Source organism: Drosophila kikkawai, chromosome 2L, assembly GCF_030179895.1.
Source record: "Drosophila kikkawai strain 14028-0561.14 chromosome 2L, DkikHiC1v2, whole genome shotgun sequence".
NCBI classification, from domain to species: Eukaryota; Metazoa; Arthropoda; class Insecta; order Diptera; family Drosophilidae; genus Drosophila; species Drosophila kikkawai.
Window position 1 is genome coordinate 11,463,290 of NC_091728.1, and position 26,445 is coordinate 11,489,734.

The 26,445-nt window shown below is 43.5% G+C and overlaps 1 protein-coding gene across 9 annotated transcripts in view; it reads left to right on the plus strand.

Moving 5' to 3' along the window:
• The window catches only part of sick (sickie), a 138,384-nt gene that overhangs the window by 107,173 nt on the left and 4,766 nt on the right, over window positions 1–26,445 (plus strand). For 6 of the 9 annotated variants that reach the window (XM_070283533.1, XM_070283534.1, XM_017178283.3 and 3 more), the window contains 5 exons: window positions 11–582; window positions 644–788; window positions 854–1,144; window positions 3,118–3,470; window positions 3,680–3,831. In XM_070283533.1, coding sequence (XP_070139634.1) covers window positions 11–582; window positions 644–788; window positions 854–1,144; window positions 3,118–3,470; window positions 3,680–3,831 — 1,513 coding nt within the window. Of the gene's footprint in view, window positions 1–10; window positions 583–643; window positions 789–853; window positions 1,145–3,117; window positions 3,471–3,679; window positions 3,832–9,730; window positions 9,895–18,929; window positions 20,468–26,445 lie in introns of those variants that run through there. The other 3 variants (XM_017178289.3, XM_070283535.1, XM_017178288.3) reach the window with 3 other exon arrangements.

Below are 26,445 nucleotides of genomic sequence, written 5' to 3' on the forward strand. Positions count from 1 at the left end.
TAAATTCCAGAATTCGCAATAGTCGCGGCTCTTTGGACAGCATCGGAACCGCCGCGAACGGCAGCTCAGTAGCCAGCCAGGCCAGCTCCAGCGGCGGCTCCACCACCACCCATAGCCACGCTCACAACAATAATAACAACAATAACGCAGGGGGCGGAGGAGGAGGCGGTAAAATGGATGGCAGTCCTCAGCATCGGCCCGGATCTCGAAATGGACGCGACAACTGGAGCAAAATGCCGGAGCCGCTCAATGGCCACAAGGCGGACAAGTCGGAGAAGTCCTCGCCATCCCGCCGCAGTATGGGCGGTGGCAGTGGTAGCTCCTCCAAGCAAGGCTCGCCCTCGTCCTCCTCGCGGACAAAGGGCGTGCCACCGAGCTTTGGCTATGTAAAGCGGGCCAATGGCAGCATTACGTCGACCGCTGAGCAGCAGAACATAGCCATGCTGATGGCAGCCGGTGCAGCTGGGGCGAGCATCAATGGACTACCCTGCGGGCGGACCGCTCACGTTTCGGCAGTGCCAAGAACCGCAAGCGGTAGAAAAGTGGCCGGCGGGACTCAAACTCTGCCCAATGACACGAACAGTGAGTTTGACTGGAAATTTTCAAGAATTTCGAGAAATATTAATGGGTGTACCCTTTTCAGAACTGCCGCCAAATACTCAGCATCGCAGCTTTTCACTGACAGGACCCACGGCCACCCAACTGAGCCAATCCATCAGGGAGCGCTTGGCCACAGGATCACACAGTTTGCCCAAGCCAGGCAGCGATCTGCACATATTTCAGCACAGGTTAGCCTTGCTTAGATAATAACCTCCTCTCAAATATTGATTTGATTTGTTATATCTTCCTCTAGGATATCCAATCGAGGTGGCACCCGACACGATGGCTCCCTCTCGGATACCCAGACCTATGCAGAGGTCAAGCCGGAATACAGTTCATATGCCATGTGGTTGAAGCACAGCAACACGGCCGGAAGTCGACTGTCTGACAGCGAGTCTGTCGAGCAGCTGCAGATCGGTTCACCGGCAATGACCAGACATGGCCACAAAATGATCCACAATCGGTCGGGTGCACAGATGGCCCCATCGGGCAACGAATCGCCCTACGTGCAGAGTCCCCGCATGAACCGCAGCAACAGCATAAGGTAGGGTCTTGGAGCTCTCAAGTAGCTGAATCTTTTTTATCTTTGCCCCTGCATGAATCTCTATCTATCTATATGTTCTCTTCTCCCCGTGAACTTGGTCTCCCAACAAAAGCTACTTGAAAGAACGGACATATCCAAGGTGACGATCAAGTTACTCCACCACCACATTTTTGTTTATCTGCACCAGACACTTTTATTAATTCAAAAATAGTTTCTTCCTCATTTTAAAATCTGATACAGCCTAGCCTCTTGCTTAAGTTTTTTCGTTTAAAATCCTAGATTCTGCATCTACCTTTTCCTCATTTTATTTTCCTTCTGTTTTTTTTACTCCTCGATTTCCATACACACTTTTTGCCTGTCAGCTGTATTTTTCTCGTTTGCTTTTCCTTTAAGTATGCAAACAGTTTTTGGTATTTGGGTATAAAGCTAAAGAAGAAACCACCTTCAGCGTCGCCCCGTCGAGAGGACATATGCTCCTTTTTTCATGTGTCGCTTTGCATATTTTAAAGATTCACTTAAAACCGTAAAACCGACGGGGAACGCGACACGCCCCGATGCCAATAGTTAAGGGGCAAAGTTGTCTGCTGTTCTGGGACTCAGCTCGTTGTCGTTGTCTGAGGGAAAATGAGTGGGAAAAACATTCACGAAAAATATTTTCAAAAAGCCAAAGGCAAATGGAAAAAGTAAAAGAGAAAGGAATGACGTAGAAATAAGTGGAAAAAGAAAAGGAAAAGAAATGGCTTTGTAGCACTGAAGTGTTGGCGATGGTCAGATTATTATTTGACATGTCAATAAGGTTTGTGAACCTTTGACTTGGTGATAGGAGAAGTTAATATAGAAAAGTGTCAGCAGAAATTTGAGCTTCATTTAAGGAAAACATAAGAAAGGATTGAGAACTTTTAACAGCGTAATAAGAGAAAAACATACCAAAGTTTTTCTCTTATTACGCTGTTAAAAGTTCTCATTTCTTTTTATTTTTTCCTTAAATGAAGCTCAAATGACTATTATTGTTTATAACTTAAAGGAATCTGTAAGATTAATTTAAATGTTTGGTTATGGATAGCTATTGATAGCTGAAAATATAATTTAACTAATGTATCATTCAATTTAACCTTTTTCAAAGAAAAAATAGTAGTTATATGCTATATAGTTCAAAGACTTTTAGCGCTTAATTCAATTTTGAAATGTGCCACATTCTGTCACCCTAATCACACTCCAGCTATTACTCCAATCCCTTTCCCAAAACTAATCTGCTTACTGTGCCAATGATTCCTCTTCAATTATACACAACCAAGTTTGTGTGGGTGAGAGCAAGGAGCTGGATAGTGTAAACCCCACAGTAGTTCCGGGGCCTGTTATCAAATTTTACAGCACAGAACACACACTGGAAGTGGGTTGGCAAATAGCTCCCGGGAAAACTGACAGCTCTTACCAGAAACTGCAAACAACGACAGTCACTCATCCAGGGCCACATGCCGTATACGTAATATTAGATCTGCATGTGAAATGCCATTAATGTCACAGTTATCAGAGCGGAGACAGGCGTTGGCTTCTCCCTCCTGCAACATTCCGCTTTGATTCAGTTCATTCAGTAGTGTGGTCAATGTGTGAGCTTGTGGAAATCTCTGCATTTTATGACAATTTGTCTAGGGACGTCCACCCTTATCACTCCGACGCACAATGGCCACATGGCAGGTCCAATTTGTAGTAACTGAGTTAAAAGGAAATGCGTGTTTAAAGGGGACAAAAGTGTTTAACTCTCTTATTGGTTTAATAAATAGCTACGGTATTGAAAGATGATGCAACAAACCCAGTAAATTTATCCCAAAAATTGCAGCTAGCCTATATTTATTTTGTTTTATTTACTAAATAAACACTACATACAGATTTTGTTTATAGATTTCTTACATTGCCAGACAGATAGCTCTGTCGAATTGAAATCCCAAGCCGAGACTAACAAGTTTTCATTTCAGATCCACGAAATCCGAGAAAATGTATCCCTCGATGCTGAGCCGTGGAGGTGAAGTGGAAATTGAGCCATACTATTGCCTGCCCGTGGGCACAAATGGCGTGCTCACCGCTCAAATGGCAGCTGCCATGGCGGCTCAGTCGCAGGCGGTGCAAGGCCACCCGGGCGGAGTGGGTGGCGTGGCCTGGAGCCAGCCCACCTCGCCAACGCCCCTCGCTCGCGGCTCCTTTACTTCAGCTGCTGTGGCAGCCGCCTCGGTGCTCTCGCCCACCCACGGCTCCTCTGCGGTGGTGGCTGGTGCAGGTGCAGGTGCAATTGTCGGTCATCGGCTCACATATCCCAAGAAAAATGATGAAGGTGAGTGGCAGGTTTATACTAAATCCAATTAAAGATAATTTCACTTTACTAGCATAACATTTTTTCTTTCTCTTAAATATTATACAAGAAATTAAATATTTAAATTGATCTTATATTCTATGGAATATAAAAACTTTTGCCAAGTGCACTCACCATATGCAGATTAATGCAACTCGCCCGCTTTGTTTCCGTTTCCGTTTACGTTTCAGTTCACGGCAGTGCCGCCTCTTTGCTGTCCGGAGGCAGCTCCTTGTATGGCAACGCGGAGGAGCGACAGGCGCACGAGATCCGGAGGCTGAAGCGTGAGCTGCAGGATGCACGGGACCAGGTGCTCAGTCTGAGCAGCCAGCTGTCAACAAACGTGAGTACTGCGAATGTGAGACTCTAGTTTAAGTCAGGATAAATTATGAATCGCGGAGGAGAATGTACTGACAGAAACCTTTCCACTATTCCACGGTTGTGAAAGGAGGTAGCAATAAATATATGAAAGATTTTAGTGAAAAGCTCTGCCATTTAAAATGGCGTTGAGACTATTTATGTAGTTATGATTCTTACAATTTATTGCCTGGAAAACAGTATTTATAGAGCAAGTTGCCTGAAATTAATTCTATAAAGTAAAGGAGGGAAGAAGCAATATAGTCGAAGATCTCAAACATACAACTAATTTTCCGATGTCTGCACATTGTCTTGCTGTTTAAAAATAAACACAAGTGGAAAGCAAACAAAATATTCATAATAAAATGTTTCTTTTCCAAGGATTAAAATTATTCTGTTGCTTTGTTAGTAAAAAGTAAGCTCTCTTGCCTCTGTTTGTGCCACAACAATCCGCAAAGTATGCTGCAAGATATGTTTAAATGCACTTGTGTCTGGCCACTGCAACAAGAGCAAGCCGCAAATACAGAATAACTGCAGGACTCCAAGCAATTAAATTGCACCTGAATAACTTACGGAGAGAAAGGGGAAGTCTTGTGCTCCTAATCTGGCCCACCGCATCTTTTATAGTTCAACCCCATAGTCTGCATTGTGTCCGACCATTAATTTAAGTGGTTATGCCGCGTTCTTTGGGGCACAATTTATTTGCTCCTCGCAGCTGTTGCAGCATTTGCCGCATTTGCATTGCCTGCGTTCAGGGGTGGAATTTAAAAAAAATGTGGCGACTACTCCGCACTCCATCGTTTTGCCCCAGCAAATTGTGTGCCAAGAGCTTGCCGCTTTGAAAGATTCATTCGCTTCGCTTATCAGCCAGTCAGTTTGCATTCAGCTTTTTAACTTTTCCGCCAAGTTTTTCCCGTCATATGCCATTTGAGGTATTTGATACACAGTGAAAATAAATGTTTAATGTTTAATTTGTGTTAAGCTAAAAATTTAAAGTTGTGGTTTACAATTTACCTTGATTGGATGTCCTTCGGCATCTCGTGAGTGTCAAGTTTTGGGTACAAATTCTATACACATATTCTTGATTATCTTATATTCTTGATTATCTCTTTAATTTAAGAAAAAGTAGCACAGAAAAGCTTTTTGAATTTAATTTTATGCATTTACGATTATTTATGATCAAATTTTAAATCGATGCCATGAACCTATTGCTAACTTTAAGGGTAAACCAATATCTCCTTCTGGTTTACTTTATTGTTTTCATTACTCAGCATCAACTTATCATTTCTCTCAGTGTATAAACACGGAACTTGGACTTGCGTTTGGGTGAGCGCCTTGTCAAAGAAAGTCACGCAAAAGCCTGATAAACTTCCGTGGCAGACAAAAGTACTCGAAAAGGAAGAGCTCCTGGTCTTGCCTACTTTTGGGTGCCGCTTTTTTTTCCTATGCTCTTGCCTGAGAAGTTGATTCATTTTGATATTTACTTGACAACAATTTTCATCACAAAAAAGAAACTTTAAATTGCATTCCACGCGGGAGACGCTCGAGGAGTCATTGTATGTTTTATGGTTGTCTATATTGTCGAAGGCAGTACAGTATTTTATGGCCACCCACCATCCACCATCCACCCCAACCCCACACCTTGGCCATCAAATTTATCGGGGCCAGACAGGCAGACAACATAAATCTCTTATATTTTCCTCACTTTTCGCCGCCACTCGGTCGGTGGGTGTGAGCAGGTCTGCAGGAAAGTGCCAAGGTCAAGGCGTGCGTGTGAATGGCCAAAAATCGACTTGATGGATTCGATGGCAATTTGATGAACCTTAAGCGAGACCTTAAGCTGATGGAAACTTTTACCAACCAACCAGCCAGCCCGACCACGTATCACTTCTGCAATTGAGAACGAACAACTTTGCGCTGCCCAGCTGCCATAAAAGTGCAAACAATGTGGAGTCTTTGAATATGCCTGCTGGAATCTCCAGCAGCTGATATATGGTCTGAAATGCCGGGTCTGGATCTGGGTCTGGCTGGCAAAGTGGATTAGATGGCTGGGTGTTGGGGAGTGCAGGTAGGAAAAATGGGTCGCCTTCGGCATGATTTATATGCGAGTAGGTTGAGCGGATGAGTGCATGTACCATCAAATGATTGTACAATCCAAGTATTCGTTTTTGTAATTTGGAGAAAAAGGTAGTCTTGCCGGATGGATATATGAACAAATAAATTATTCAAAAGCCAAGTTGGAGTAAGCATTGACCCCAAAACTATTGGTTTGGTAATAACATTTCATCCTGGCCATTTATTTTTTACTTTTGCCAATAAATCCCCTAAAAAACTTGGGCTTGCGAACACTGAAGAGCTTAAAAAAGACACATTTCTAGTGAACAAATACTTTAGTTTTTAAAACCTCTCAAACGTTATAACTTTTTGACTTGAGTTACCAAGTCTGGCAGCTTCTTTGTCCTTTTCACTGCCCGCCCCTCAATTTTCTCAATTCGCCAGTACTTATTGTAGATTAAAAACTTTTTAATTGCCCATTGACTTTGATGTCGTTTTCTCTTGGCTTTCCTTGCCATTGTCTTGGGCAAAGTTTTCTGCGTTAATTAAATTTCTGCCACGGGTTATAATGGCAAAAATGCCGATATATCGGCGCCCACTTCCCCCCTGTCTGTCCAATCGATCTGTTGATCCGCCCCACAACCCCTCCCTTGCCCGTCTGCTGGCAGTTATGCCTCATATTATTTGCTATTGGCTCTTTTTTTATTACGGGTAGTTTTTATTGACAGACGCCGTTGCGGAGCTTCAACGTCATGAAATTTCACTTTGCGGTAGTTGGAAAAACTGAAGCTTCCACATACATTGGCAGCTGGTTTGGTTTTTCACATTTGTTCGAGGAAATCTACTGCCGTCTGACAATGCAGTTTGCGAACTTTTTGAAGAGCTCTCGAGATGAGATGCTCAAGTGTGGGCAGCTTCGATATGAATGGGGGATATTTTAGTTGCACCCTTTAATTTGTAAACATTTATTTCGAAGAGGGGAGTTGCTGAATTTGCTGAAAATATTTGCTTTGAAGAGTTGTGTTTGACTTGGCGTTTGTTACATAAATTTTCTATAATTATTAAATTAAGCTCAGTAGTGTTATTTTTTTATTACATACCCTTCAACATTACTCTTCAAACTGGTATTAACTTTAATCTCTTTCAAATCTCTTTTCATATTATATCAAAATATATGTGTAACCTCAGCGACCATCCCTTGGCTTCCCTTTTCCACACCCTACTCCTGCTTATCAGACTAAGCTTTATGGTAGTTCATAGTTCGTTTCATAGAAATGCGCACATAAACCCCAAGCTGCTTATAAAACTTCCAACCTACATCAACTTTAAACAGCTTTCGGCTGAGCCGGACTCCATTCAGTCCGCGCCCTTTGCCGCTTTTTCGCTGTAAAAAAAACCCCAATTGAGCAATCTTATCACTGGCCATAAATATTAAACCTCAACGAAAACATCGAACTATACACGGCTCCGGGGACGGAGGGTAAAAGTGAGAGACTCGCCCATTTATCACGCACTCTGAATTGACCCCGGTGACCGGAGGCGTCAGTCCCAGAGAGCAGACTTCGTGCTCGAAAGTGTAATAACATTAAGATCGCGATAGAGCCCCAGCAGCCGCCCCTTAGAACTATTTCCCCTCGTCATCCCGTCGATAAGACAAAGAAGCATAACTATAAAGCACTAGAGCGATCGCCCCCAGCGCCAAATACACGCGCCAAAAAGGCAGAGCAATCCCAGATGACTCTGGGATGGGGCTAGTGGGGCAATGGGAAGGTAGCACAGGCCAAACTCTACAAAAGCAAATGCTCTTTAATTGATTTAGGTTTTGAATTCAACACAGCCACTTGAAGATAAAAGCGGTTTAATGGATAATCCCCTTGCAGGGAATGTCCAAGCATAAGACTTTTATATAATTATTTTTTTTTTTTTGTATTAAAAAACAGTTTATTTAGATTTATTTTAAAGTGAACCAAGAGTGAACAATCTAGTAAATTGTTAAATGGGGGCAACGAAAATGATTTTGATTGTCTCAAGTAAACAAGTAGAGCTAGTTCCCTATGATAAACTTTAACTCTTATATGAAATTGTTGATTACTAATAACCATGTATTTCTCTTTTTATTTTAGGTAAGTGAAAAATTGCTTTTAAATACAAGTGTCTGCTATACATTAAGTTTGGTATGTATAAAATAATTCACATACTTTCTGAAACCATATAAGCTCTGTGTGTTGTCCCATATTTATATTCAATGACTTTGACTTATGTTTCCATTAACTGTACTTAAGTTTTCCCCGCCGCACTCAAGCGAGAAATCAATTCCTGGTCGCCATTTACTAATAACCCATTTCGAATAAGGAATCAAAGATTATAAGCTCCCAAAAATTTATGCTGGTATCAGCCAAAAAGCCAACGACAAATGTCGGGTAGTTCCAAAGCCAATAACCCCACTTCAATTCATCATTTGGTGGCTGCCACCCCAGAAGTCTATTTAACAATCCACCCAAAATAAGTGCTTCCAACTTTATGATGTCTCAGTCCTTGGAGCTTGGCCTCCATACAAGAGCATATAGGTATAGGATGCGTCTGTATCTTTTTTTTTGGCGCCACAAAGTCTTGTGCCAAAAATAAACGACGTCGGGCGTAAGGTTCGGCTGTGTGTCCCCACAGGGCTGTCCTTCACTTTGGCCTTACCGCCACAATCCACAAAAGTAAAATTTGAAATTTTTTCCACTTTGTTTAGTCCTTCCCAGGAAGCTGCGTCTGTAATTTTTTTTCGCTCACTTGCTCATAGTTCTGCGCACATCTAAATAAGGGGTCGCAGTCGATGGGGCAGATGACTGTGACAGAGCCCACAAATAAGTACGTTCACTCCGCCGATGCCGCCACATTGGCGCCTGGCTTCAGTCTGGGACAATCCTGCAGGATATTTTGGTCCAGGCCAAGCCGGCAAACGAAATCTCCTGCGAAATAATATGTCATACTTCTCAATTGTAATGAAAAATGTTTGTTAATCGAGATGTTAAGTTGCATTTGTTTTTAACTTTTTCCTGATATTTGTTTCTATTAAAATGTACGGCAACTTTTATATAATCTCTCCCAAAGGACACTTATATCCTTAGCCTTACTGTAGCGCCCCTGCAAAGCCCGAATGACCCAACTTTTGGCGCATCCTTTTGCCTTATTTTTTCACCCGTCCCGTCAGCGTTTTGTTTTTCCGCCTGGATTCTGTTATTTGTTTTGTCGCCGCCAAGTCGGCGTCATAGCCGCCGCTGCTGCCGCGCCGTCAGCAGAGGTTGCCAAAGGACTTGGCTGTCGAGTGGGTCCTGTTCAGTTCCGCGTTCGAGGTCGAGCTACACGCACAAAAATCGAAATCAAAGTCGGAAATACGCGGAGTTTTGGCTGGCAACATGCTGCCTTGCTTCGATCAACATGTGGCTGATCGCCGGCTCTCTCTGGCAACATTGATCTTGGTGGGGTTAGTTCCATTCCGTTCCCTTCCCACTCTCTGTTACTCTCTTGTTTTGTGAACAGTTTGCTAGGCAGAGGACGCCAGTATCTTCGAGTAGAGTGTATCTGAGTACCTGAACGTTTGTATCTGCAAGTTTGTTTTGTGTTTAAAAATGCAGAAAATATTTAAAACAAAATTGTGTGCTTTACGAAAATTATAAAACCCTTTTAAATAAAAAAATAAGCGCTGTTTAAATTTTAAAAACTCTCGAACTGACTCCTTTGACCGGCAGTGTATCTGCGCTCTGCTCGCGGGGTAGCTCAACTGATCTTGCTCAACATGGACTGGGGTTAGTTGCCGTTCTGCCGCTCACCGAAGCACACACACGATCGAGAGGCGCGCGCGCGAGTGTATCTACGTATCTGAGCGGGTGTATCTGGAGTGCGTGATCGCCGGAGTTTGCTCGCGGCTGTTTACCCAACTGATTACCAAAGTGTTGCGTGAAGTGAAGATCTGTAAGGAATACAGAGAATTACACAAGTGGAAAAGGTTCATTGAGCAGCTTTCCAGAGCTATAAATAAGTGACCAAAGCCTTGGCAAAACGTGTTTGTGACGTGCAAAAACAAAATACGCGCCGAAGTGAATGAATAAATGTATTAGCTCCGAAACCGGTCAGCAGCCAAACACAATTAAAAAATATGCCCAACGTTCTCCAACTCTCAGAACTGCTGACACAGAAAGATAACAAAGAGTTCACCTACAAGCGCTTAAATTAACAACCGGGCAACGGAGCTGACAGTTGATAAACAAACAAGTTGCTGCCACAATTAACAACGCGGAAGTGGTGTTCATTGCTCGGGTCTCCGTACTCCCATCCCAATCCCCCTGGAGTCCCTCAAAAGAATCGTCCGATTACATTTCGGGCCTCGCGAAAATCCACTCCCCCTCTGCCTTTTAATTTGTTCTCCCTTTTTCTGCCAAAATAGCAGCAAATCATAGGGGCACCATGGAGATTTTCCTCCTAGGTGCAGGGAGATGTGCAACAATGGCACAATCGTTTAATGGAGCGTGTCGAAATGAGTTCAGTTCGGGTGCTAGTCGTACATATGCATGCGACGAAAAGGTTGAACACATGCCACTCAAATCCGAGGGAGTTGAAACAGGGGCGTAGTGACCAAATCAAAAGTGAATATGTATGGTATAGGAATTAATTTACGTACTTCTAAATGTAAAAATCACCAGCGAATGCATTAGGGGAATATTTTAGAGGGAAACTAAAGTATCTGTTATTTTATAGCAATGCTAATTCACCTTTACACTCTTCTAAACATCTAAAAACATCATTTTTGTGTATACAGTTTTATAATTAGTTTCTTTTATATATATTTTATTACATTTCCTTGATAAAATCATAGACTTCTTTTTATGAGTCCTACCATTTTGATACAATCTCTTCAACAAACCACCCCCAACAACACTTACAAGAAATATCACTTTATGATCTTCAGGCCAGGCCATTAATCAACCCCCTTTGCTGCATCCATGTCCCATTCAATCGACCCGAACAGTAGCCTACACACAAATTGCACAAACATGTCAAAGAGGGGGAACCAAAAAAATAAAGGAATAATAAAATACTTTGTCTACTGCATTGTGACTTTTTATTAGGTTTTTTTTCTCTACACTTCTCTTTCCTGCAGTAGTTCAGTTGCAGTTACGTTGAGAGAATTTGTTCCCAATGGAAAAATTCTTTATGAGTTGGCAAATTTAAAACTTGCCATTGATTTTTCGCTAATGACTTCGAAAACAAGGGAAAAGCCAGCAAATTAGCTCTGACTGTACTGGCACACGCATCGCATCGCTCACTGTAATCCAGATGAAATTCCCGAATCTCCCTCGCATATGGGTTCCCTGTTTTCAGAGACAGCTGTCCCTAATATGAAGAGGTGTCACCCTCCCTCATGATTCCGCGTCTCGTGTTGCGTGTTCCGTGTGTGGAAAGCCATCAATTAAAATTGGGAAAAGGGAATGCAGCATTTCCAAGCATTTCCCAGCATTTCCCATCATTTCCACCCTCCGTGTATCAATTTCCGTCTTCCGCTTTGAACTGTTTGTAATAAATTCCAATTGGGATGGCATTACAGGAAAAGCAGCCCCAAAATTAAGGCTTCAGTTTTCACAAAAGAACACAAAGACCTGGCTTCCTTACAAATTATAAATTGAAAAAAATCTTCCATTTATTAATGCAGTTTTTCAACGAACTTTTGCCATCATCCTTGACGATGATTGATTTCTCAAACTTCACTCGTTCCAGCTCTTAGAGTTTATACATTTTCTTTAGCGACTAATCAAAATTGGCCATGCCTGAAAATCTGCAAAGCCAACTCTGTCGGGTTGAAGTATTAGGGGAGGTGAAGGAAAATTAGTTTTTAATTTGTAATTTTTCGCACACCGTCGTCAGGCGTCAACTTTGAAGTTGTTTTTGATTTCTAATAGCCGTTTCTCTTTGAACTGCTCTGGCTCAGGCACTGGCGCGAGAAAGTGTGAAAATCGGCGAGGGAAAAACTGTGCTCAAGTTTTCCAGTTCAATTAGCTGCCACGGATCGCCGATCGCACAAGTCCATAACAATTTCCGGCCATAGCTCGATGGGCAATCCAAGACATTCATGTTCGCAGATATCACGAAAGTGTCCTAAGATCGGTTGCCTTTCCTGCCTGGGCCTCACCTGAACAACACCTGGCTTTGCCGATATGAAGATCGGCAATTTTCCTCACTTTTCCTTGTGATTGACTGTCTGGAAATGGCAGTGTCTACTCCAATTTTGTTGTTTGGCGAGAGTTGTGTGGCAGAGGGAATCGATGTCAAGCGCCTTGCAACTCCACCGACACTGGGTGCCGCCAAACAGTCTGCATCCACCTCTCGTGGGACAGCTGTGTTGGGTGATTTGCATTTCAGTGTGTTTGAAGTAAATGCCATGTAAATATGTGTTCAGTCCGACAAACAAATGTACTCGGCAAGCCCAGAAAACACTTCAATCGAGAAAGGAAGCTATAGGTCGAATGTTGTATACTCTTTGAAGCTATAGCAAACAAGCAAGGAAAACTCTTGAATAAACTCTGGAAATGGGGGTTCATTTAGGAATATATTATATATAATTACTGCAAACTTTTCCCTAACATTTTAGGGTGTAAAAGTGGTAAAACTAAAGGAAGGTTCATTTAGAGACCTTAATTAATGGGCGGTCTTTATGAGACGACCTGCGACCCGCATCGATTGCCTGCTACTGTGTTCCTCGGTTTGCAGGGCTAATGACCTACCAATTCCCAGATATCGGAACCCGAGGCGCATGTCTGGCATACTTAAGTAGAGTCCCATTGAGGCGCTACCTGTTAATAGGGTCGGGCGCAAAAGGGTTTTATCTCCTCTGTGGGTTCTTTTCCGCCGATGTTAATTGCCTGATTTGATTTAAAGAAAACGCAGAGAAATGATAATTATCAAAACTAAACAAGAAATGATTGTCGAGGGGAAACCATTAAAGCAGGAAAATTGTCATGGGAAAATGAAAAAATAAGAAGAGCTGGGAAAGAGTTGAGAGAATAGAAAGGCAAATATAAAAAAGACAAAGAGAAATGTTTCAAGCATTTTTAAATTCTCAACACAAATTGCTGGCAATTATAAAAAAAACCTATTTAAGAGTATAAAAGTTACCAGTCTTAATAGGTTTTAAATTCATGAAATTATTAGGTGACATATCCAGTTTTTAAATAAAATAGAATTAAATATAACATAAGCTGATCTCATTTCCTATAAATGTGTATAATAAGCCCACTTATTTCTTGTACACATAATTATATAAATGGTTTTCAAACCTCTCTTATTGAGCAAATTACCGGCTGCCTTTCCGAATGCTTACCCTATCGTTGCACCTTTCGTCCTGGCTAATTGGAGCTGCACCTTGGCAACATGTTGCTGTGGCAGCTGCCACGCGAACAGCAAGCTGCAACCGTCCTTGTGCCTGGCTGACACTCCATAAACAGCCATTATGACCGCCCTTTGTCTACTTTTTTGTTGGACAGCGCGCGAGGAGTGGCACCTTAAAGGGCGAAGAATGCGCTGCAATCATTAATCAGCTGGAACTAATATTGTGGCAGCTGCTAGATACGGCTCGCTCGGCTTCTACGTCTAATTGCAGTTGACAAACACTGAACCCATTGAGAGAGCACATCAAACTCTGCCTCCACATGCTGCAGATCCACTCCAGAATGATTCTCGGAAAGGCCAACTCCCTCTTATCTCGGACTTCCATTTAGTGCTTCAGTTTCCACAGAAGGCGCTCCCCCAAGTTCTTGAAAATGTAATTATCGTCGTGCCAGAATTATGCTCCTCCTATATGCTTCGCGAGGTAGACCAGTTTTTGTTTTCTTGGATCAATTTGGTAAATTCGATATGATCTCTAGGGTGGACCCAACCAAGCATAGTTTCCATTTAAGGGAAATTTATGAATTTCCACTGCCGTCACTTGATTTACAGAGTCGGCACCCGGCACGTAAGTGTGGGATTTGGGATTATCTGCTGCCGTATCTTAAGACATCCATCAATATGTCCGGACAGCGTTAATCGCATAGAAAGCATCTCGGCCACTTCCACTTCACTTTCAAGACAAACAGGAAAATTTGCATACGATCCGAGCTCAGGCAGGAGTCCATTGTGGAATCATTCAAAACCCAAAAGGAAAATGTCTAGAAATCTAATCAAAACGATAGCCCCTTGGAAATCGGAATCGTCTCTCTCTCTAGTACACAAATCACGTCAGCAGACAATTTATCAGCGAGCCCTGGTCTCTGACCAGGCTGAATGCTTAGAGCTAATGAAATGCAATTGGAAATTTATTGGTCTGCATGCTGATAAGGCTCGGCTCGAACCGATTTTCGGGCAGCGACTGGCGAGCCGGAGAACTGGAGTTCCACTTGGCTTGTCCGTAATTACAATTGCCAGTCGCTGGCTTGGGGAGCTGCTCCCAGTTCACATCTGGGTCCATCCACATGACGGACACCAACAATGGGGGTATCTGAAATTATTGTGTAGCCACAAAACAATGACGACAACATCGCATCAGTCTGTCAGTCGACAGTCGACGGTCGTGTGCATGTTGCATGCAACAGTCGCCAACCCTTCTCCCTTGTTGATTATGCTGATGACTTTTTGGGGCCCTCTGTCCCCAGATTACATCCGAGGCCCCTCTCCATTTGCTAATAATAATAATAATGAAAAAGTTTTTCTCTCTCGTACACTTTTTGGGGAACAGCTTGGGGTTGAGAGGTTGAATTTGTTTATGCCTGCCCAACATGCAATGGGCAGCAATGCCATTTCCTAAGGCAGAAAATAATCTTTAAACCGATAGACAATTTACTTAATTCCCATATTTTTAACATTTTATCTCAAGTCTTATAATCCACCTTATAAACAAACCGTTTATTTAATCTCCTGTGCGCTGTTTCAAATCCGATTAAGTTTGCAAACATATGTGACGCCTATTCTGGCGGGAGATTGCAGTCTTTCCATCTCATTAAGTAGACATTATCTCCGCATTGGCGTCATCGTTAAGTTTATTTAGTCGTTTTAGGCACGCATTTTCCAGCTCAAAACCGATTAAACAAATTTCTGGTTCTGCCACTCATCGAATTGACCTTCGTTATGTAATGGGTGGCCGTGCATATGCATCTTTATTGCAAGCTCAAATGAATTTGCCGCATCTCGCGCCTCAAGTAACTCTTAATGGAATGCATTAGGGCGATATATTTATATATAAGCCTCTCTGACGCAAAAACTCATTTCCCCACTCGAACGAACAAACGATCCTCTCGAGTTACGTGGCTGTTATGGTGCGCTATGTTGCACAGCCCCACAGACTGTGTGGCAGTAGACAAAGAAACAGAAACTTAAATTAGCCCCAATTGTTTATAATTGTGCAAAAGTGCTTCAGTTGTTGTCAAGTGCGTCGAGTGAGGAAGTGGAGAACGGCAGGCGATCGCCTTGTCTGGTCACTCTTCACTTTTATGATGAGAAAACTTAAGACTCACAAAAACCGGTATGGCGGAAAATCCACCCGCTCTATGAGGCTCGAGGTTTTATAGAATGCATAGAAAGAAATCTTTAAAAAATAATTCATAACTTTTGGATCAGTAGCTCTTTAAAAAAGGGGACTATATATGGTTTCCAATTCCCAGAGGATTGTAGACTGAAGTATTGGTGACTAAACCGACCTAAAAATAAGCCTTTCCTCTTTTTTTCTCACAGCAGGTTTCCTACAACGTCAGAGTGGCGTTTTCAGCTTAAAATAAAATACGAAATACTTTTAGTTTTTTTTTTTAGATCGCTGCCGCTCCCCTACTCAAGACCAAGACAGTTTCTGTTTTCGTTTTTGCATAAATACATAAATTTTATAATTTTACGATCGGAGTTCAGCCGCTGCGATAACCGTTCGTTGATAAGCCCGAGTTAAGCCGAATTTCGGTGGAACAACTTTTGGCAATTCAGGCGCCGCCGCTGTCAACGGAAATATTTTTTCAAGCTTTTATTTCTATAAATTTGAAATACGAGCTATAAAACTCATTAATGGCGGAGCATGAAATTTGAATTTGTCTTTGAAAACTTTTACGATTTCTTGCCGTCACGATGTTGTTACTTGAGCACACCCCAAATGATCTAATGAGCTGACTTCTTGATCAGCCGAGTGGAGGAGTCCCATAAAAAGAGCTCGAATTGAAAGGTTTTCAAGTTTTCGACCCCACACCTGAGAGCCCGTCAAAACTGCCGCCCCAACATAACCGAGCGAGCGAGCCACTTAGATATGCAGTTGACAGTCGCAGTCAGCTTTGTTTTGGTTTTTTGTTCAACCAGTTTTTGCCATTGAACGTTCAGAATATTTTGGATATTTTGAGCCTGACACAATTAGCCAACGACGGGTTTTTGCCCGCGAAATGCGTAGCTGGAAATAATCGATCAATGGAGTCTCAGAGCTCCAATGTCAGATGCCTCGGAGACAGCATCATCAGTAAAAATAGTCACCCCTTGGAGCTGCTTTGCTGAACATGTGTTGATCGCCGGCTTTATCGATGCTGTATTCACGCTTTAATCGTCAACATTTTATTTTTGCTAATAGTTTGTTCCATTTCCGAAAGACATTAATCAAATACTCGTCCCAGTCAGCTGCTAAGCGCTGTTTTTTAATGCTAGGTACTCACACTCGAGGCAATTTCCTTTTGCGATTTTAATGGCTGATAAGACAGCATCGGCAGCCCCGCTGTCTAGACTTGGCAGTTGGGCTGCTGCCCACAGGAAAGGCTGAAAGACTCTCCTGAGTCGAGAGTCGAGAGTCTCGACTAAGCTCCAGACAGACTGGGCGACAGACCCTCGCGATAAGTCTGAATGCCTGCCTCCCGGTCCGAAGTGCTTTGCATTTCGGCGAAAGTTGTCAATGCTGTCAGAGGTGCGTTACAGATAGGAAAAATATAGGAAAAACGCCTGCGCACAGGGAACCAGGCTCCAGCCTCAGTCAGCCTGAACCCCTGCCATTTAGCCAGCCGCAAAAGTTCAACTCAGATATATATTTTTTTTAGCATAACAATAGATACGAAGCAAACTATTAAATGCCAATGCAAGCTGCAATTGCATAAATTTCAGTAGACAATGGTAAGGCTCGAAAAAATGCAAACAATTAGACGCCCACATGACCCACAAAAGTCACATTTCGAAACTGGCAAACGAAAAAAGAATGCGATGCCCTGTGGGGGCTGGAAGTTATTGAATTTTTGACGAAATTTGATTTATATTCGCTTGATTCGAATTAATTTGCACGAATCGTGTTCGGGTTGATTGAAATTGTTGTCTCTCCTCCCAGAATCTGCAAACTGCGATCGGTTCTGCAAAAAACTTTAGCCACAGGGTAACTCACTCTGGGGACTTGTTATATTTTAGCTTGAAGTTTGACTGGTTGTAGGTTCCGTTGTGAGGCTTATCAAACTTTAGATGGTGATTCACACTGTACTATGAAGATCTATACAGAGAGCTGTATTGATTGGATTAATAGTTTCTTGGAAATGTGGCTTCTTTTGAGGGTAAAACATTCCTTTTCCTTGTAAGGAATAACTAACTAGTTCGTTAGACCTAGTCTTTTACAAATCACAGTAACAGTGTTTTCTAGTTTGAGTTCTCTTCAGATACTTCTTCGTTAATATGCACATTTAAAAGCTAAATAATAACATAGTATTTAGACTTTGAAAATAGTCTGGAGAACCCCTCCTCACAATCTTTCGTAACTGTCTTTCCAACCACTCTGATTACCAAAGAACGTTAATTTTCGCTGAATTACTTCATCCACATTGAGCAATTTCCAAATGATATACATTCCCGAGCATCGCTACTTCAAGTCCACAATTAAAGTTGCTGTTTATTAGAAGCTCCGGGCAGACTCAGCGTGCTGGACAGGGATGGGTGACTGGGCGAGCGAGAGATCCGAGTCGCACACCATGAACTGCAATCAAAACAATTACAGCCAATTCACACCGCGCTAAAAACAACAGCAACTGTCCGGAGCAGTCACAGTTTCCACTCCTTCCAGGCCCCCACCCGGTCACTTCCCTCTTAGGAAAAGCGCAGTAGTACAGAAAATCAACAGCAATAAAGTAGAAACATCGAAACGTCGTTCGTATGTTGATGACATTAGAAAATCGTTGTTTATTGCATTTCCTTGTTATTATTGTTGCTGTGGCTAGCTGAGTGAGCCAGCAGTCTTTGTTACATCGCCCCGCAAGGAACCAGAACTCCTTCGGCTCCGGCGCTCCAAGTGTCAACGAACCGAGGGGACGAGCCAGCCAGTTGACAGCCAGCAAAAGCCACAGCAAAATAGCCACAGTGACAGGAACATTCGATTCGAAGTCGGAATGGGTCTTGGGTCTGGGCTTGGGACATGCTTGTACATAGACATGCCTCAAGTGCCGGTTTGTGTTGCTCCAATGTGTCAGGCAGATGTTAAAATAATGCGAAATATGGCATGACAGTTGCTCGATCGAAGAAATTAGCATATTTTCTATGTTGGTGAATTGTGCATTCTTAGAAGTGTTTTCTTAAAATATTATTAGAATTCTCCTTCCTAATTATTTATTTTTAATAACTACCCAATTGAATCGAATAACAAATAGCTTTTGAATAGTCTTCAAGAGGTATTAACACCAAGAGGAATATAGGTTTATGGGTTTATTCAGCCAGAAGTAAAACTTTCCATTTCTTTAAACCATTCATTTTCAATCCACGATGAACTGCTCCAAGGGCGTACATTTATTGATTTTTTTTTCTTCTCGCAACCTGCGTCACGTGAATTAGATGCTAATTAGACGTTAATCAGAAATCTTGCCCCTAGAAACAAACCTGGTTTGAGGGACAGGCACGAGTGCGACTCCCACTGTGACGGGGGGAAGGGGAGTTGGAGTTAAGGGAGTGACCGAGTTCGTTGAACGGGCCGCTTCAATTTATGAATCCCGGGCTTCAATTAAAAATGATTGATACAGTTTTATCTCTCTCAAGTCCCAAGAGGGCCCTAGCAATGAACAATTAAGTGCGCGTGGTTGATTATAAACGAAAAACCTCCATTTGAATGCCGCAGCAATTAATCAATGTTTGAAGCGAACACACACAAGTCGAGCTGACATGAAAACGTCTGAAATTTAAGGAAAACCAAAGGTCCAACACTCGAGACCATGTCCACAGCCAGTGCCGGCAGTCGTCCGCCTCCCTCGCCGATTTCGGTGCCCATCTACGATGGCTACGCCACGATTAGAGCTCGTGGCCTGACCCGATCCCGGTCCATCAGGGCTGCCGCGGAGACCGAAGCAGCAGCTAGTGTCCAGCCGACTCCTATTATCCAAAAGACGCCCAGGCGGCAGAGAACCGTTTCTTTGAGGAGCAACTACAGCCTGCCCGGCGGTCAGCCGGAGGAGATCTATGCCAGAGCTAAGCCTGTAAGGACACCCACCATTGGCGATTTGGAACCCATATACACCAACCCTTCTGGCTTTCGTCCGCTCTCGGATGCCTCCAGCTCGTCCGGGGGCGGCAGCATGCCCTGCGACTACCAGAACGTTAAGAAGAACTCCCGGTTCTCCTTGGATTCCCTGCAAAGCAGTGCCACCCCCAAGACCCCGGATTATAACACCGCCGGTGAGGAAGAACCCATATTCCTGTACACCGCACCAGACAGTCCAAAACGGAGGTTGGATAGTGGAATTCGCGGCTCCTACGACAGCTCCGAGCGGGGTTGCTATTCTCCAGTGCCCCGGATGAGCTTCGACATGCAAGAGCGGGATTCTCCGCGTCTAAGACCGCCGACCTTGCGTCACAACTCCGTTGGTCCTACAGTCAATCGTCGTCCGTTGACCTTGTCCCTAAGCGAGGCGCCCCGCTCACCCACTGGGCTGCCACCGCCAGCCCCAGTTCGGCGGGAGAGCCTGTACGCCAAGCCAAAGATATATGCCACGCCCACGAGGCCACCGACTAGCACACGCCTCAATCTTTACGAGCTGCCCATTGTGCCCCAGCGAAGCAGCAGCGCCGAGCTTCTGGAGAGGTCCTTTACCAGTCAGAGTCTGGCCACCATTGACCAGGACGAGATGTTGGTAATGCCCAGTGCCATGCCCATGCTGCCCAGTGCCGTCGACAGGCGCTACCACACACTGGGCCACATGAGGGTCAAGAGCATGGGTGCAGGTCTGCATCGCAGCCTGGATGTGCCAATGGGTTCCATGCTAGACATGGCCACTGGAGGCGGTCACTGGCGACACAAAGGAGGCAACAAGTCGGCTGGCAACATCTACGCCTCCGCAGAGGCGGCGGTCAGCGATCTCAACCGGATGGCACCGGAATACATGGACCCGCTGGACTTCAAGATTGGATGTCAGACCACCCTACGAAGTAAGCCGCTGATTCCGTGGTACGAACTGGCCATTCGAAGGGATTTTAAAAGGCAGTCCTGTCCGCCGATGAGCGGCTCTTCAATGACAGTGAGCGGAGGAGTCTGTGGACCGTCCCTGACCTTGGCCACATCGCCACGCGAGGAGCTTGAAGAGGTGAAGTACCATTTATACTTAAACTTTAAAATAATCAAGCTGCTAAATTAATAAGTAATAGGTCTAGAGTTGGAGTTCCATCTGGAATTCAATGTGGCCACTTCTGAGAGTCTGTCTTACCATGTCAGACTGTACAAATTCTACTGGTCCATGTTGTATCTTCTTCTGTCTGTTATTAAATTCATGTCGTGCTTGTTGTGCTCCCAGTGATGTCTTCACCCGGCATTCCTCATCCGGCTTTGGCATTATGAATGCAGCTTACCCAGTATGGCCTGGCTATGCAGGTCCAGAACATTCAGAGCCACACTTGACCAGCGATTCCTACTGAAGCTGTATTGAATTTCGCAGAGACAAGGCCAGAAACCGAGTTCCATTCAGCTGTCAGTCGCCGTTAGATGCGCTCTGCGCTGATTGATTCAATCAAAGTTGCATGAGAGGCCAGGTTGCATTTGTCTCTGCAGAGGCCTTTGGGTTTGCGGCTGCTGCCTAGCATATTAAGTAAACGGGGGCCAAGCCAAGTCTCTCCCATGGATAGCAGTTTTGGCTGCACTGGACCTGTATCCCACAGCCATGGCAGGCCCAGCTCCGCCAGCAACATCTGTTGTTGCTGATGACCAAAACCGATGACCTGATTTCGCAGAACATGCAATTGATATGTCTGCCAGAGAAAAATGGAGTCTGCTCGGTTGTTGGAATTCCCTAGAGACAGAGAGTAATCGGCAACGGTATATCTGATTTATCATCGATAGGGTTTCCGACACCCACACTCGGGAGAAATGAGATTGTCATGGGCACAATTTTATGTTTCTTCTCAGATGCTTGGTGGTTTCTTCAAGATCATTTTATAATATGCTTCGATAGATTTATATATGTTTTACTTAGGGCTTCAACAAATTATTTGTATTATTTTAGGGTTTAATAAAATGCTAGAAAATATATAGGAGCTTCAGAAATTGTATTGCTTAGTTAGACATACTTTTTTAAGGGGATTTTTAATTCTTATTAATTTCTGTAGCGTTCCCGAATATTTCATTTTTCGTTATACCATTTCAATTAGTAAATTTCTAAGTAATCACCTTAAATTTTCCCCAAACTAAAATACCCGTTAAACTCAAAATCACAGACCCATTCATATCAATCCACGATTTTAAGCAGACCACAAAAACTCAAGCGCTTAAGGCATGAAAACCAAGAGACTTCGTCGCCAATTGCGGGTCCAATCAATGTCAACTTTCAAAACAAATAAAGTTGCCATTATGCCGTGCTCTGAGTACGTTTGTTTTTCTTCAATTTTTCGTCTTTGGTTTTTGCTCATTTTTAATACGCGCGCGCGCGTTTTTTAAAGCGGTTTTAAAGTTTATACCCAGTGCCGCTGGCAAGTTTTTAAGGCGTTTTCCATGTTCATTTCATGTTTATTTATGAGCAGCTCTAACAGCTGCCAGGCCTGGACGGCAGTGGGTAACCTGAGCCCCGGCCAAGAAGTCAACTGTGGAAAGTGAAATTGTCAGATGGCGTGTGAACAAGCGACAGTTTCGGCAGCACTGCTGGTCTCTGGCTGGTCAAGAGGTGATATCAGAATTTTGATTGGCGAGTCAAAGGCCAGCAGTTGAATGCCTTAATTGATTTAACTCGATTTCTGCGTTATGGTTTTATTATTTGTTGGACATTTACATATTCGACAATTGTCACCTATATGTATTGTAATTATGCCGGCGAAGTAGACTGTGACATGATAAATGGGCATTTGATTGCTTGATGGGCATGATGGGTATTCGCTTAATTGATTAATGTAAATTAAAGAGTTTTTTGTGGCCTCGTAAAGTGGTTCAATTAATTCCATTACCTGACAAGCTATTGGCATTTTGATGGCCAGGAAATATGCAATTGCGTCTTGACTAAGTTCAAACATCAGTAATGATTGTTTCAAGGGTTACCTCCCACCTCGAGGCAGCTTTTTTTAACCAGTTCAGGCCCCATTATACTTGTGCCACTTTTAGGCGCTGCGCCATGCATAATTAATAAATCTTTTGGCTGACAAAACGCCAACAAATTGGCAACTCGGGCTCGGCCTTAAATAACTTGTTGTTTTTATCTATCGGGGATCGCTTATTAAAACAGTTGCTCTGTGATAAACGAGATGGCAACTGGCGATTGGCCGAATGCACATGAAATATCTCTATATCTTGCAGATAATAATTGCAGCCGCGGCACTGAGCCAACAAAGAAACTGGTTGACTAGCTGACTGACTGACTGGGTGAGTGAGCCAGCGTCTATCTCAATTGGCGGCCTGGCCTGTTGGTTTTTCACAGAGGCTACACGAAGGCAACAGTTTCCCCACAAGATTCCCCACTCGTTCAATTTGTAATTAAATTATACATACTCGTATTTATTTTTCCACTATGAGAGGCAGCAAGTTATTCCAAGCTGGGCACGTGTTTTGGACTCCTAACTTGTACATTTGCTCTGCACTTTTTGCTGCTTTCCGACCTGTCACAGGTGGCTGAGGCTCGAAACCAGTTCTGTGCGAGTAGTTCCTCAGCAGGGTTCCCAAAAGACCAACAGCCGAAACCTCGATGGCAAAAAAAGAACACGAAAACTTGTTTTCGACCGCAAGAAGAGCTGGAAAGGCAGCCACGGTGACGGAGGAGACGCGACTCAGACCCCAAGACGTGACCATGATGAAGCTGTTCAGAAAAGGACGAGTCGCTGTCGGTGTCGACTGCCCCCCTCCAATTGCCACACAAACGTAGAGGCCCTTCTCTCCCTGAGGAAATCAGCGCAACTGGCGGAGTAAACTCAATTCGACTCGAGCCCAGAATCAAAACAAACAACAATGGTCAAACAGAATCGAGCTGGCAAAACCAGAAACCTGAGTCTGGCTCGGGCTCTAGGAGTGGGTCTGGGTCTTGGTGTCTCTTGTTTGATAAGCAAAGCAACAAAGAGAGGAAATGTAAACAAATTCAAAACTTTTAGCTGCCATGTTGATTTGAATGCTCCGCACAAATATTGTGTTATCACAGTCACCGCGCTGCATCTTCGTTGTCTCAGAGCGTTGAACGTGCCCCTTGCAGCTTCCGGTCTTGAAATTGAAGAAATCAATAAGACACGAAAAATAAATCAACGAAAATAAAAGGGGGATCGAAAGGGCCCTTGAATGGCCATTGATCGTGTCGCTGTAGCAAGTCATTGTTGTGATTGTCTGGGGAAAATGCGTTCTTCATTAAGGGATTAACTGAAGAGGGGCAAGAACATCAACACAGAGAAATTATTAAAATTGTGGGATTATTTTGTTGGGATTTTTGAAATTGTATAATGATTAAGTCTCTGATCTATTCTAAAACTATTATATTTATAAATAGAGATATACGAAGGTTTCTTAATAAATCGAAATATAAATTGTAGGACAATTGACTTGCCTCTTCAATTAAAACAATTACAATTTATTATAAATATTTTAAAATATTATAAATATATTATTTATATTAATTGCAATCTCCCCTCTAAATCCAAATCTGCAACTAATTTTAAATTATCTTTTTCTTTCCATTGCAGGTAAGTTTACATACTGCAAACTCTCATCTGGAGATTGGCATTGCGGATTAGTCAAATGCAAACTTATCTGGGTAACTGTATACACTGGCTTTGGAGATTCGCAGAGCGGGAGCGAATCGGCAATTTTACAAATAATGGAGCCAGCAATCTTGATCTTTCACCAGCCACTGGGACAGAGGCTTCCATTCTGGAAGCGGGCAGCGTTGCATTGGCGGCGGATCAAAGGCGACTCAGCCTCGGCCTGTGCGGATAACTCTGTGGGTTGGCTGGCCCTTCTCTTTCGGTTCGGCTGTCCAAGATGCTTAATGATGATTTGCTATTTCTCCGCTCTCGCGGCTCCGAGTCACTTGCCCCGGATCCTGATGCCCATGTCCCTGTCTTTTCAGCTTTTGGTCAGGCACTCCTATGTGTGAGTTTGTTTGCGCCACAAACAATCAAAAAGGATTAGTTTGTTAATCATTTTATTATGGGGCAGGTCCCAAGATTCGATTGTGCTCGAAATGAAATAACGAAGAGAAAAGGTGGATGAGAAATCGAATCAAGATACGAAACTGACTGAGGTATCTGGAATCTCAGGCAGGAAATCAGTTGTGATTAAGGAACAGAAAAGTTGCCTTAATTTTTGAGAGTTGCGAGAAGTGCCTCTATTAAAAATATTTTTTATTTAGCACACACTATCTTATCTCCTCTCCCCTGATATAACCAGGTAGTCTTTTCTTATCTTAATCAGCTATCAGCTGGCTCTTGCGGGACTTTAGGCAGGAAAAAGCCAAATAGGTTACAGCCATCAACTTCCAATCTTCATTAATTTTGCACTATCGCCAGAGTCCATCAACTCGCTAGAAAATATGTCCATAATTCAGCGAGGTCAAAGCCATCAGCCCCGGTGGAAGCTTCCGAAGAAATGGAATCCCCCGCTTTGACTGACACCTGACCTTGTACAGCCTTCGTCAATTAGTCATTATCAAAGGAGGGGAGGCCAGTTCAGAGAATGGCATCTGCCATCCTTGGGAAACTTTCACTCTCGAAGGCCGGGGTAAATTATACTCCATACATCAAATATTCCAAAGCAAATTGGGCAAACTCCTCGCTGCCGCATCAGGAGACTATGTGCAACTGCTACAGTTGTATTCTGTTATGTAAATTCAACAAATGTCAAGTTCTGCCGTTGCTGCTGTTGCTGTCTCTGATATTTCAAGGCATAAATCACTGGAAAGGTCAAAGGGCACACGCCTACAGCATGTTGCTGACACCAACACACATGGTCGCCCGATGCTGCAACAATTGTCAAGTGGGGGCAGCAACAGTCATCGCTGTCATTGCTGCAGCAGCATGATTTATGCACGACTGCAACACCAACGAACATTTTGGGTTGCCCGCCGTGTTTATTGAATTTATCGCTGGGCAGGCGACCTATTTACGATAGTTAATCGAAGGCCACTGGCCTTATCAAGTGGTAGCCACTATCAGTGCTTATCAGCAACCAGCAATTCCACTGTTTAAACTTTATTTTTATACGTTAAACGAGGTTTTGGGTGGCAGAGCTGCATTGGCCTGTCATTGAACTTGAACTTTGTTTTGTGTCTGCAAATTGCCAGCGCGAAATTCAGCAATGCATCACTGGCAGCAGCAGCAGCCGAAGTCAAATTAAAGTTGGCCTGCCTTTTCCCCCCGGTTTCCACTGGTTTCCTCCGCCTTTTCCACCGCCTCTCCTGGCTGCGTGTCGCTCGCAGCTGATGCATAACCGTCTTACGCTTCAGTGCCTTCAACGTGCAAATGAAACAGCAGCAGCAACATCAAGGCTCCCCTCCCTACTCCCTGGCCAAAAGAGCCACTATTACAGTTTGCGAATCACTGTTCGCAGGGGTTCTCTGGGGTCGTTTCCTTTTTGATGTCCCCCTTGTGTCGCACGTCATTTCCCCTTTGAATTTGCCAACTTTTTCATATCGGCGTATCGTTAATGTTTTGACGTTTTGTTTGAAGCTAAAAGTTCCTTGTCCGTCTGTTAATTACTTTCTCTATTAGTCCAAGGACGGGCCTGGACTCCAACAAAGTTTCTGGAGGACTTTAACTTCTAGCGGCAATGGAATGTGTTTATAGATTTATGGAATTAAATGGCATTAGCATTGGCATGCGGCTAGTTCAATTACTGGACATAGAGTGACCTCATCGTAGTTATTAGCTACCGGGAAAACACACCCATTTTATTAAGTTGAAAACAAATAGAGGCAAAAGATGATTATACGCCATCATTACTGGTCCCACTCGATTCGCCACTTGCTCTTGGATAAACATCTAGCACGTTTCGCCATTTAATTTGCTTCTCATTAAAGCAGCTTGCGATGGCAATGCTTTCGAGATGAAAATCCGTCATCGGTTACGGAATTCTCTATACTTTTGAGTTCAAGGCAAAGCTTCATTATTC